This window comes from Pelodiscus sinensis, chromosome 3 (assembly GCF_052426305.1).
Source record: "Pelodiscus sinensis isolate ZL-2025 chromosome 3, ASM5242630v1, whole genome shotgun sequence".
Taxonomy (NCBI): Eukaryota; Metazoa; Chordata; order Testudines; family Trionychidae; genus Pelodiscus; species Pelodiscus sinensis.
In genome coordinates, this window is record NC_143054.1 from 31,880,137 (window position 1) to 31,892,530 (window position 12,394).

The following is a 12,394-nucleotide window of genomic DNA, read 5'->3' on the forward strand; positions in this document are numbered from 1 at the left end:
TGTCTCAGGCTAGCCGAGGGCTGCGCTTAAAGGGTCCCGACCCCCACCACGGACACACAGTTCTAAGGGGTGCCCCGCTTGCAAAGAAGTTCTGGCTTGGAGTGCCCTGAGTGCCCACACTGGGCACATCACACCACATGGCCATCAGCCCGGCTGCACTTGCCGCAGGCTGCCATCTGGGGAGAGGGGGCAATTGGGGGGCTGCAGGAGAGGTTCCACCCCCAGAAGCCCGCAGAGCCAGCCCAGTCCTCCCCATCGGGGGCACGTACCCCATTCCTCCCTCACCTCCTTCCACTTACCCTTCCCTAGCCCCCCTTCTTATTGATGTACAAAATAAAGATAACGTTTCTTCCAACATTGACTCTGTCTTTATTGAACAAAACTGGGGGAGACTAGGAAAAGGAGGTGGGAGAGGGGAAGAGAAAGGCTGGGAGAGGGGAGGGCAACTAACATGATCAGGGGTTGGGAACAGGTCCCAGATGAAGAAAGGCTACAGAGACTGGGACTGTTCAGCTTAGAAAAGAGGAGACGGAGGGGGGACAGGATAGAGGTCTCTAAAAGCAGGGGTTGGGTGGAGAGGGTGCATTCAGAAAAGTTCTTCCTGAGTTCCCATAAAGAAGGACTAGAGGACACCAAAGGAAAGGAATGGGTAGCAGGCTTGAAACTAGTAAGAGAAAGTTGTTCTTCTTCAGAAAGCAAATAGTTAACCTGTGGAACTCCTTGCTGCAGGAGGCTGTGAAGGCTACAACTAGAACAGAGTTTAAAGGGAAGTGAGATCAAGTCATGGAGGTTGGGTCCATGGAGTCCTATTAGCCAGAGGGTAGGAGTGGAGTCCCTGCCCAAAGTTTGTGGAAGGCTGGAGAGGGATGGCACGAGACAAATGGCTTGGTCATTGTCTTCGGTCCATCCCCTCCAGGGTCCCTAGGGTTGGCCGCTGTTGGCAGACAGGCTACTGGGCTAGATGGACCTTTGGTCTGACCCAGGACGGCCATTGTAAGCTCAGGGCTCAGTGTCGGGGGTCTCAGTGGACCCCCTTGATTTTCATGCACACCTGGTCCTGGGTGGCCAGGCTGGCAGCTCTCCTGCCCTAGACGGCCACTTTCCTGTGCCTAGTGCGGAGATCGTGGACAAGGTCCACGATGTCCGCACTAGCCCAGGAAGGTGCCCGCCTCTTGCAGTCCAGGGGAAGCTCCCGGGAGCCGCCAGCCTGGTCCCGGCAAGAGGGTGTGGGCTGGGGGGCATCGGGTGGGTGGCTCTGTGCCGTGCCAGGTGCAGGGTCTGCTAGCTGGGTGCTGGCAGGCTTGCACCTGGCACGGGCACCGTAGCCAGCCCGTGCCCCTTTAAGGGGTCCGGGGCCGGGAGGGGGGCATAGAGTTTCCCTGGTGTTGGCCAGAGTGGCCACCAGGGAAACCTGGGGAGGGCTAGCCTCCCACTAGTTCGAACTAAAGGGCTACACAGCCCTTAGTTCGAACTAGCTAGTTCGAACTAGGCGTTAGTCCTCGTAAAATGAGGTTTACCTAGTTCGAACTAAGCGCTCCGCTAGTTCGATTCAAATTCGAACTAGCGGAGCGCTAGTGTAGCACCTATTAAAGTTAGTTCGAACTAACGTCTGTTAGTTCGAACTAACTTTGTAGTGTAGACATACCCTGAGGTAGTTAGCATCAGGCTCTGATGAAATCATTTAAACTGGTCAGTAGATTTCTTATAAGTTCTTTACTTATGTTCACTTTTAACTTATGGATTGAAATGGTCTGAGAAGAGGAGGGGACTTTTTTAATTTTGTTCAATACAAATGTTACTTATAGAATTAATAGAGCCTATTTCACATTCTATAGGTATGTGAAGTTTTTACCCAGCTAATGAAAAAGAACTGTTTGGTCAGCATTAGCCCAATAGGACCCCATTTAAAGTTGATAATTGGCACTGTCATCATTAAGATGATAAATAAATATATACAATGAATAAATAAATAATAGACATACAAAATAACGTTAAATAGTTTTATCTGTTTACCCATTTCCTGGAGACTGGCTTTACTGGTAACTCAGGGCCTGATCCAAAGCCCACTGAAGTGAACAGAAAGAGTCTCATTGAATTTAATGTGTTTTGGATATCGATAAAATAACCATAACCAAACACAAACCTCTTTCTGAAGTTCTCTCCGCTAGTGTTAGAGGTTCTCAAATTATTCCACCCAGATTAAAGTTCTCTTTGCCTCCTACAGTGCTACACAAACCCCTCTTGTATGCAGTTTAGAATTACCAAGATGCATCTGTCACTAGGTCTGTCCTGGTGTGGCAGGAAGTGGAATACCCTGCTGCTAGAGTGCTCTGTTTCCTGCTGCTGTGGAGAAGCTGAGCGCAGTGCACTGGGGGAGTGCAGCGTGGAGCAGGCTGCCAGGCCATTCCTGCTCCTGCCAGGTTCCCATAATCCTCCTGGTCCCTTCCGTGCATACAAGGGTTGGAGGGGCCACTGCTGTGCCCTCAAAAGCGCTAGGCCTGGAGTGGTTACCCCAATTTGTCCTATAATTACCCCGCACCAGAAGAAAAGCTCTGTGTAGCTTGAAAGCTTCTCTTTCATCAACAGAATTTGTTTCTCTGTTATCTTGGGATCCAACACAGCTACAATACTGTAAGCAATAGTTACCTTGCAGGATTCCAGTAACCAAGTTTAGTTTGGCTTCAGAGAGGACCTCTGCATTTTTATACAGAGTCCTATATACTTCCATCCTACCGTAAGTGCTATATAAAGCATACATGTTCATGCAACCCAAAGAATTTCTCCTTTCAGTAACACATGAATACAATATGTAGCAGTTCTGTCTGCAACTCAGTTTCCATCGTACGGTATGTTGCAACATGCATGCAATAGAAGGACTTGAAGAAAAACAATTGGAGCTTTCTTTTGCTCACAAATCATACAAGGCTCCAGCATTATACTATTCCCATAGATCTGGGAGCTACCCATTGGGCTGGAATAAAGGCTGATGTTTCACACTGTACCTCTTTCAAATTGTAGCTTCTTGTACCTTTGCATGATTTCTGATGCAACCATACACTCAATCTGTTTAAATGAAAAAAAAAAAAAAAAGAAAGAAAAGAAATTACAAATTAGCAGTAACCCAAGGTTTTTCCAATGAAAGGAGACCCAGCATTCAACCTTTATAAAATGGTTAAAACATGCTGGCAATAAGGAACAGCTGAAATATAACCTGAGCAAGATGCATCTGAATACACTGAAAGAACCAAACCATACCTCATTTTCTTGTAGATGACCTCGCTTTGGGCAAGAAGCGTCAGGGCAACTAATTGCTGTTTCTAGACCTTCTTTGATCAAAAGTTCCACATACTGTTTTAGGCACTGTAAAAGAGGAAGATATCACCATTTTTCCAAATATAAATTAATTCTGCATATCTTCCCATGCTTTAGCTTCTTCATACAAAGATTTAAAATCATTTTGCAGCGGTGGATACGTATTATCTCCCTTTTCTAACTGGGAGAAACAAATTCAGAGACTTTTGAAGGTTACTAACTTAACTAAAAGAAATAGCATGAGCAAAACATCTTGAAATCCATTTCCATGCGCTCTTCATTAGATATTTATTGTGTAATTTTTAATTGAGGCAGAACCAAGAGGCAAGTAAAATGGAATGCTATGAAAATAAAAGATAAAATTAGATTAACCAGTCTTTATAAATCCCTCAGTTTTAGAACACCAGAAACCATAACACAGTGTAGTAAGCAGTGGTTACAGCGGATATAAAAGTGTAACCATGTACAGTACATGCTTAAAAAATGAGCCTGGGCTCATGAGTTAATGTTCACAGTTACACGCAGGCTTTCAACATGCACAAGGAGCCAGCTTCCCTTGTGCACCGGCTCCTGAGGAGCTGACTGCCACCCCATGTGTAATCATGTAACTGCTGAAAATTTCATTTTAACACCCTGAGCAGCTAGGGTGCCAATAATGCCTCCCCCCAGCAACTCCTTTTTGGGTCAGAACCTCCAATTTGAGAAATGCTGGTCTCCCCCAGTGAAATCTGTGTAATATAGGGCAAAAGGACACACAAGCCCAGATTTCATGGTGGGAGACCAAATTTACTTTCTGTGATGCATTTTTCATGACCATAAATCTGGTAGGTCCTTAGACATCTTACTTTTACTTCATTTCCTTTACCTGAAATCAGTGGTTATTTCTAGTGCAAGAGAAAATGTCTGAGCAGCTGGTGGTAATAACTTGAATCATGTAGACTCGTGTTATACTTAGAAATACAATACCAACCAAATCAAACCTCCCCTTCTGCTCTACAGGGGAGAATCACAAGCACTTACATATACACATCTCAATTTGCTTTCAACTGAAATAACGAATGGTGAATAATTCCTCTTGTCTTAATCATATCATCACACACAATGCAACCAGTAACTGTAGAGATCCACGTTTATATTCTGCTCCTTCAGTCTTCCCTGAGTACACTGTGCATTCTTTAAGCATGCGTGAATGACTCCTTTGCCAGGGCTTGTTCTTAATTCCACACTGATATTTTGGTTTTCCCCTCTTGCATCCTGACTGTGGCAAAATCTTCATTTTCGCCCAACAGCATCATTTCAACTGCTGCAATGTGTTACGCCATTGGTGGCAATATAGCCCTTTATATCCCAACAAATTCTTCTATCAGATTCCCCATTTTGAAGTCCTCCTCCTCCACTCTCCCCACTCCTGAAGAAATCTCTCAGCTTCTTGGAGAAAAATAGAAAGAAAATAAACAGCACATACTTACATAAGTGGTTTCCACCATCACGGTAACTCTGTACCTTTGCAAACAGTATATTAATGCCCATCTCCTCGTCTTTGTCAGCACAAAAACAACAAAGAGGTGTCAGGGCTGTTTCCCACTCTGGCACTCTGAGTGCAGAAGGAAGGGACCCACAAAGACTTTAAATATTATCTTGCCACTACACTACACTACACTTGCCACTGGTTACAAAAACTTTCCCCAGGATCACAATACACAGATTTATGTGGGGGGGAGGGGACGGGTGTTACTGCCACGATCAAGTGATTTTTATCCCTAAAACTGGGAGTGAATGCTTGAATCCACCCTCAAGGTACCCCAAGCTCTTCTGCCACAAGAGAGTATGAAAAAAAAAGAAGAGAAAACCAAGCCGCAGTCTCTAGTTGCTGACCTCCCAGACTGAGGCACTGAGGCACTCAGGTAAACACACAGACAGACCTCATGTACCTTTCAGGACACAAGAATTAAATCACTGCCTTAAAAAGTAATTTTTATTCCAAAACAAAAGATATACTTGACAAAGCATACTTGGTTGCTAGATGTTACAGAACAACTAAGGAAAACAAATTAAAAAACACAGAAAATCTCTGGAAACAATGCTTATATGGTAAATGGGGAAGGGAGGCATAGATTCAGACAGAGCAGTTTAAAACAAACAACAAAATAAAGCAAAAACACCCTGAATGCACTTCCCCTCCCCCCGCCTTTACTTACTTCTCTTTGTTCAGTCCACTTCCATGCCCCGAATTCCTTGGAGGCATGGTAGTCCTGACACGGTTTAAATCATTGTGACTCTCTCTCAACTCCTGGTTTAACTCTCCCACACAAAGAAAGCAGGCAAGGAATCTTATACGATTCAGTTTTCAGTACCATCTGCCCATTGGTTCTTCTGGCTACCTGAGTTTAACTCCTTAGTCATTGGGTGCTGATCAGCACTCCTCCTGTTCATTACAAGAGGATTCACTTCTGGAGGTGCTTAGCTACTGGAATGTTTCTTTTTTACTTTGCTCGGGGGTAAGGCTGCCAGGGTATGGCTGGAAACTATATGGACAGCTGAAATCTCTGAGCACAGTGGTGGCAGGGGTATCAGGACTACCATGATCCTATTGTCAGCTCTTCTCTTCTCCCTGTCTATAAATGGTGAGCATGGATTCACATGAAACTATATTTCATGACACTCAGCACTTAAGAATGCTTTTCACGCTCAGTGCACTTTACCATCATTAATTATGAATTTGGCAATTCTCCTCCCCACCCAGTTTGGGAGCTTTGCTAAAGCCAGTCATATGTTCCCCTTTTCTAACATCTTCTAGAGAAGGGAGAAGCTCATCCCTGCCATATCCAATACTCAGGGCCTACTCTATCCACTAACTCAGTGGTCTCCAACCTTTTTAAGCACGAGATCACTTTTTGAATTTATGTCAGACCAGGATCTACCTCAAACCCAAACTCCCCTGCTCCACCCCTTTGCTGAGGCCCTGCCCTCTTTACTCTGTGAATATGGGGGACAGAGGAGGGGGACAGAGAGACATCAGTGCCCCCCTGCCTCTGTCTCCCCCACCCTGCACAACAAGCAGGAAACTCCCAAGGGCAGTTCTGAGGCTCTGGGCAGGAGCAGCCAGGCAGCAGTAAGAAGGGCAGCTGAAGTGCCAGCGCTTGATAGTCTCCCAGCCAAACCAGTCAGGATCCCCTGTCAGAGGCTCCAAGATCTACTGGTAGACCAGAGTGAAAACCAACTTGTCCTAACATAACTTAAAAGCAGATTAATGGAATGCATGCCTTTCAAAAGGTGCTTATATTAATCCCGAACTTCAGTGAAGTGCACTGTAAACATCAGCTGTCATACATGCCCTGATAGCTCCCAAATAGTTGAAACTAAAGGATCATGGCATTCTTAGGCCAGTTTGGCTAGTTATACAGCATACTTTCAGATTTAGTACAGTATGGCACAGTGCAAAGTAAAAACAAAGAAACTAACACAGAGATAGTTCCGGTGTGAATTTTGAAGACTGACTCCTATCAGAGCCTTACTGCAGTGGGATAATCTTTGGAGTAAGCTTATGACCACGTGCATAAGTTCTTTAATTGTTTTAATAGGTTTCCTTGTTGATGCATTCAGCATACGTATAAATGTACTTATTTAAGAAAAATGATGTAGCCTTATAACTGTGGGCAATTATACTATTTATAATCTCTGAGAAGAAAGCAAAGCAGATCTGTTTAGGCAGTCTGACTTGCTGGAGAACTCACAGTGTAGCCAGAGAATTATGCAGCCTGAAAAAATGCTGGTCACATGTCTCTGCCCAAAAGAAGTGAGTTGGTACTGAGCCAAAACCCTTCCTCAAACCCAGGGCCGGATTAAGACTTTTAGAGGCCCTAAGCACTGAAAATATTATGATGCCCCCAAATGTAATTCAAAATAAAATCAATACTATACTGTAAAATAAAATTGTATTTTTCGAAATGACACAAAACTGACATGTCTTCTGAAATTAAAATAGCTTCTTTCTAGATTTTCTGATTGCAAAATTCTGGATACGTTCATCGAAGCTGACTTGACGAAGCACGTCTGCTTCCATACATAATAGGGAAAGTGAATCGAGTCTGTCCTGACACATTGTTGTTCTCTGAGGGTTTTATATCCTTTTCAGCTGAGAAAAAGAGTGTTCTGCGGAGTTCTGACTTTTCCCACGATGACAACTTCAATGCTTTTTTTAAAATATTTAAAAAAAAAATCTTTTTTTTTTTGGTGCCCCTGCTTTGCTGGTGCCCTAAGCACGTGCTTAGTCTGCTTATTGGATAATCCAGCCGTGCTCAAACCGAGTAAATACTTCAGGAAAAATATCACATGCTACCTTTGATGACATGCAAAGAACTTCTACTGAGAAGACACAAAATTCTCCAATTTGTATTAAGCTAGTAGAAGGTGCCAAAAAAAAAAAAAAAAAAAAAAAAAAAACACAACACACCCACACACTTGTTTAAAACGAACGTAATCAAGGCCATCAGCTACATCAGTGGCTGTTTTAGTGTTGCATATTAGCTAGCAAACTGCAACATCATCTTGTGCAAACCACCATCAATGGAGATGCCTGGGTACTTAGTCCTAATTCAGGAAAGACTGTAAACACATGGTGACGGAGTATGCATCTCCCAATAGACCCAGAAGTTTGGGACCGAGGCAACTGTTAGGGTACGTGGCTGTACCAGGAGCTACCAAGGAGGCACTATCTGCTATGAGTGAATGCCATCACACACATACTTAGAAGTTACAGAGATGCATAGCTGCTTTCCTGAATCAGGGTCCCTAAGGCCGGATGCACCCCCCAACTTGCCCCCGAAGCTTGGGGCTCCTCCTGCAGGGCTGGAGCACACAAAAATCTACTATCCTGAAACCTGCCCTCCCAAGGCTTTGGTGTGTGAGGGGACTCTGGAGAATGCCTTTCTCCTTTTCAGTCAGGGGACACTTCAGTGAGGGGTTTCAGTTTTTTTTCTGGTTCTGATTGGTGTGCAGCCCCTGACTGATTTTTCTGTGGGTCAGCAGTTCCCCTGAACCGAAAAAGGTTCCCAACCCCTGGCCTACATGAACATGGACAAGGTAAGAACCAAAAGCAAAATGGGAAGGAAAGTTCAATCAAGACACTGAGAAATGTTTTAAGTAAGGGTGATTAGCTACTGAAACAGACTGATACGGGTTGCAAATTCTTTTATCTGGAGTCTTCAAATCAAGACTGGACATCTTTCTAAAAATATATGATCTAATTCAACCAGAGCTTATTGGGCTAGATGCTGGAATTGATCCTTGACATTTTGTGACCTAGGTTATAAAGAAGATTGATCTAAAAGACGATAATGGCCCCTTTGGGCCTTAAATTCTATAAAAGCACTACATTTGCGATGTCATAATGCTCGCAGAGAAGTTTACATTTAGTGTGCAGTATCTTCCAATCTACATTCTGAGCCCTATATGCCTCTCCTGCTGAAAGGATACTAGAATCAAATGCTACAGCAATGAGGTTAGACATACCAAGAAGAGAAGTGAAAGTGTTGCAGATGCAATGTTACTTTTTTTTGTTGTTGCTGCTGCAATAGCTACATTTTACATAATTGTTTGGTTTTGCTATAAAAGATTAATTTCTGCTATACACAATTATCATTCTGTGTATTTCTGTTATTTATACTCAGATGTAAAGTAAGAGGAAAAGTAATTTGGGGAGGGGAGATTCCTTTCCAAGAAAAGCTCATCATGCAATGTGGGATTTATGCCCTGGCTGCTGCACAGTACATATGTTAGCTATCGTGTAACTGAATAGTTGTGTAACTGCATGAAATCTTAGCGGATACGCAAATATCCAATAGTCCCAGGGGATGACGCCAGCATCTAGTATGCTCCCGGTCCCAATCCCAGGGAACTCCCTGCATTGCTGCACTGCTGCCTCTCTCTGAGGTAGTAGTGCAGGTTAGCAGATGGAACCAGTCTGTGAGGGAGCTAGTTTTAAAACCAGTGCCCTGCGCTGCTGCCTCTAATACAGAGGCAGCAGCACGGGGTGGCAGCAGCCCCTGTCCGTGGGATATCAGAGCTCCCTGCAGACAGAGGCTGCTGCTGTGGAACAGCCTCTGTTCATGGGGAGCTCAGACCCCCTGCGGACAGGGACTATTGTTGCAAAGCAACCTCTGTCTGCAGAAAGCCCAGGCTTGCTGCAAACAGAGGATGTTCTGTGGGATGCCGAGGAACTCAGTCCCCCCATGGACAGGAGCTACTGCTGTGAAGCAGCAGTATGGGGGATAGGGGGAAGGGGGAGAGGGAAGGAGGTGGATCTGGTGCTCATGGGGAGCGGCTTTTTAAGCCAGCTCCTCATGGGTACTGGCTCCGCCTAGGCTTATTGATTAATCATGTAGTCATCTACACTATGACATCCCTACTGCACAGTTGGATGTCCTATAAAATATTAATAGTATCAGACTGACAATTTCAATTTTACAGCCAGTTTAGCAGGTGAAATGATTAAACTGGTAGACAGTTTTAAGAATAGCCCTAGCAAGCCGGGTAACCTTCCAGTCTCTGGCTTTTGACGATTGTATGCAATGCATTCCTGGAGCATAAAAGGAAAATGCAAAAAATGGTAGCTTTGCTGTTTTAAAGCTCCCACCTACTAGCCTGTGTGGCTACACTATGTGAAAGGCTAGCAAGAGAAGGTGCTTAATAAACTTGAGAAGCTCCAATATACCCCCATCCCACATCACTGCTTCTCCAATGAGAAAGCTGTTCTGTAGCACATAGATAAATCTGGTTATATTTCTTCTTAGTATCACACTAATCCTACTTGGCTGACAAGCAATTTACCACACATTTAATCACAAAGAGATTTGTACAAGCAACTGATGTGATGGTGGGAGGGATTCTTCCATAAAACAGCAGCGGATTGACCATATGTCTACTAACAAGTCAAGTAATATACTACTGCGTCTATTCTCAGAGACCACCTAAATACCATGGTGACAGATGTGTGATAGATAGAGCCTTATCCCACTTACTCCTTTTTGAAAATGATCACTTTTATAGACCTGTTTTATAGGCCCGAAACAAAATGTATAAACTCAAAAAGAAATTTCCACTACAGCAATGCCAGTTTGCATCAGTCCTACAGATGAGTAACCCCCTTAGGTCAGTAATGATATGCATCATAAAATCCCTGCCCTGAGACCTAGATTTTGATGCATAGTACTTGTCACTATTATCTGGCAAGTAACACTATTACTCCTGAATCAATCAACTTGCTGCTCAAATAAAAAACACAAAACAAAAAATCCCCACATCTGCTAAGTTACAAGCAATGGATATATTCGCTACTGTTCCCTGAACCCTGCTCTACGCACTCTGTGGGGGATACTGAAAGGATCATGGTGATGGTATCAACCCAGACTGTAAAGCAGAAGGCCAAGATTTTCAGAAGTGACTGGTGATTCAGGGCACCTCAGCTTTGGGGTGTCCCTATGGGTGGCAGGTGAACCCCCGCATTAGAGAGGCAAGCCTGTTGGCCCTGCCCTTCCCCCATGCTGGAGCCGCAAAGCCTACCACCCTATAAAAGAAAAAGCACCAGCCTGCCCACTGCCACACTCCCTAGCACCATACCGAGTTGCTCCTCTGGTCCCTGAGCACCAGGCTGGCCACTAGTTGGGCTGGATCAAGCCTCCGGGCCCTTGAGCATCTTGCAGTGTTTGGGCAGGCCTAAGTCAGGCTGGACTCAATCCTCCCAGACAGCAGTTACCCTAAGCACCTCAACCCCACTCATCTGCCGGTTCCAGGAGCAGTCCACTGGCTCTCTGTCTCACTCTTCACTTCCCTGTCCCTGGCAGGAAGGACATGGTGAGCAGTGGGGACTTTTGAGGGTGGAGGTTCTTGGGGAAGAGAGGGCTCTGAGGTCCAGCTGACTGGTGGCAGGTCAGCCTTCCCTGACCTATTATGCCCATTGCCCAGGGGGTGTCCAGTTTGAGACCTAATTTTTGGAAAGTACTGAACATCCACTTATTGAAAAATCAGATCTCTTTAAGGGCAGCCATAAACTGAGATACCCCAAACCATGTCAGTGCACCTGGCAGCATGCCAGGCAGGCAATGTGGCTGGAACTAGAAGAGGAAAGGCTCTGACACTACTTCTTCACTTCTGTCACTAGCCCTGTGCCCCTCTTTGGCATTTTAGTGAGGGGCATGTAACCATGTATACCCCTCCCACATGCTGCCCCAGTTATGAAATTTCTGATTTAAATAGCTGAAATAATGAAATTTATTATTTTTAAACTCCTAAGGTCATGACATTGACAAAAATGGACTGTGAATTTGGCAGGGCCCTAGTCATGTGCCTGCTCCTTTCTCCACTGCTGCAGCAACTCAGCTCCCTCCTCCCCCTCTTTCCCTCAGGGACTAATGCAGTGCACTATGCAGATGAGCATTCCTCTATGCTGTGCCTTGCTGAAACCTACTACCCTGGCCAGCACAGCTGCCATTCTATTGCATTAGTAGACTTCAGCACTAGTTTCAGCAAAGGGAGGTGCCTGAAACCACAGACTTCAGTCCCGTACAATCCTCCTTGCTCTATCATCAAGGAAGAGGTTGTGCAGAGAGAGATTTCTCCACAGAGAAGCCCTTTTGGTTTCTACAGCATAGGACATGTAGTAGGGCTGAAGCTAATTATCCTTTGAGACATTATAATTGATGGCTGCGGAAATCATTAGCATGCCAGTTTAGGATCAAGAAGCAGGAACTAAATAAGCTCAAAAACAAAAGCCTGTTTCCAGTAAAATAACTCAAGTAAGAAGAGGAAGGGAAATACTGCCCTTGGAATGTCAAAAATGGTTCAGTGTAAAATTAACACCTTCAGGATTCACCTTTTTTGTAATGCTTCTAAGAAATCAGCTAGTTAACAATAGCTGAAAGAGCAAATGCCTGGAATTGTATGTATTTATAACTATCAGCACCAAAACAGGAAGTGAATCCACATATACAAAAAAAAAAAAAAAAAATCTACATAAATTATTTTGACCCATCCCTTCTACCTTCATAAATCACTTGTTTTCTTAGAAGATAAGCACAGGGACTTA

At 44.4% G+C, this 12,394-nt stretch overlaps 1 protein-coding gene across 6 annotated transcripts in view; it reads right to left on the reverse strand.

Moving 5' to 3' along the window:
- Positions 1-12,394, reverse strand: part of RNF144A (ring finger protein 144A) — a 114,957-nt gene that overhangs the window by 21,367 nt on the left and 81,196 nt on the right. For all 6 annotated transcript variants that reach the window (XR_012902532.2, XM_075923531.2, XM_075923528.2 and 3 more), the window contains 2 exons: positions 3,256-3,360; positions 3,003-3,063 (listed from right to left, as the gene is read on the reverse strand). Coding sequence is in view for 5 of the 6 variants with exons in the window: in XM_075923531.2 (XP_075779646.1) it covers positions 3,003-3,063; positions 3,256-3,360 (166 nt within the window). In the remaining variant the exon portion in view is untranslated. The remainder of the gene's footprint in view (positions 1-3,002; positions 3,064-3,255; positions 3,361-12,394) is intronic.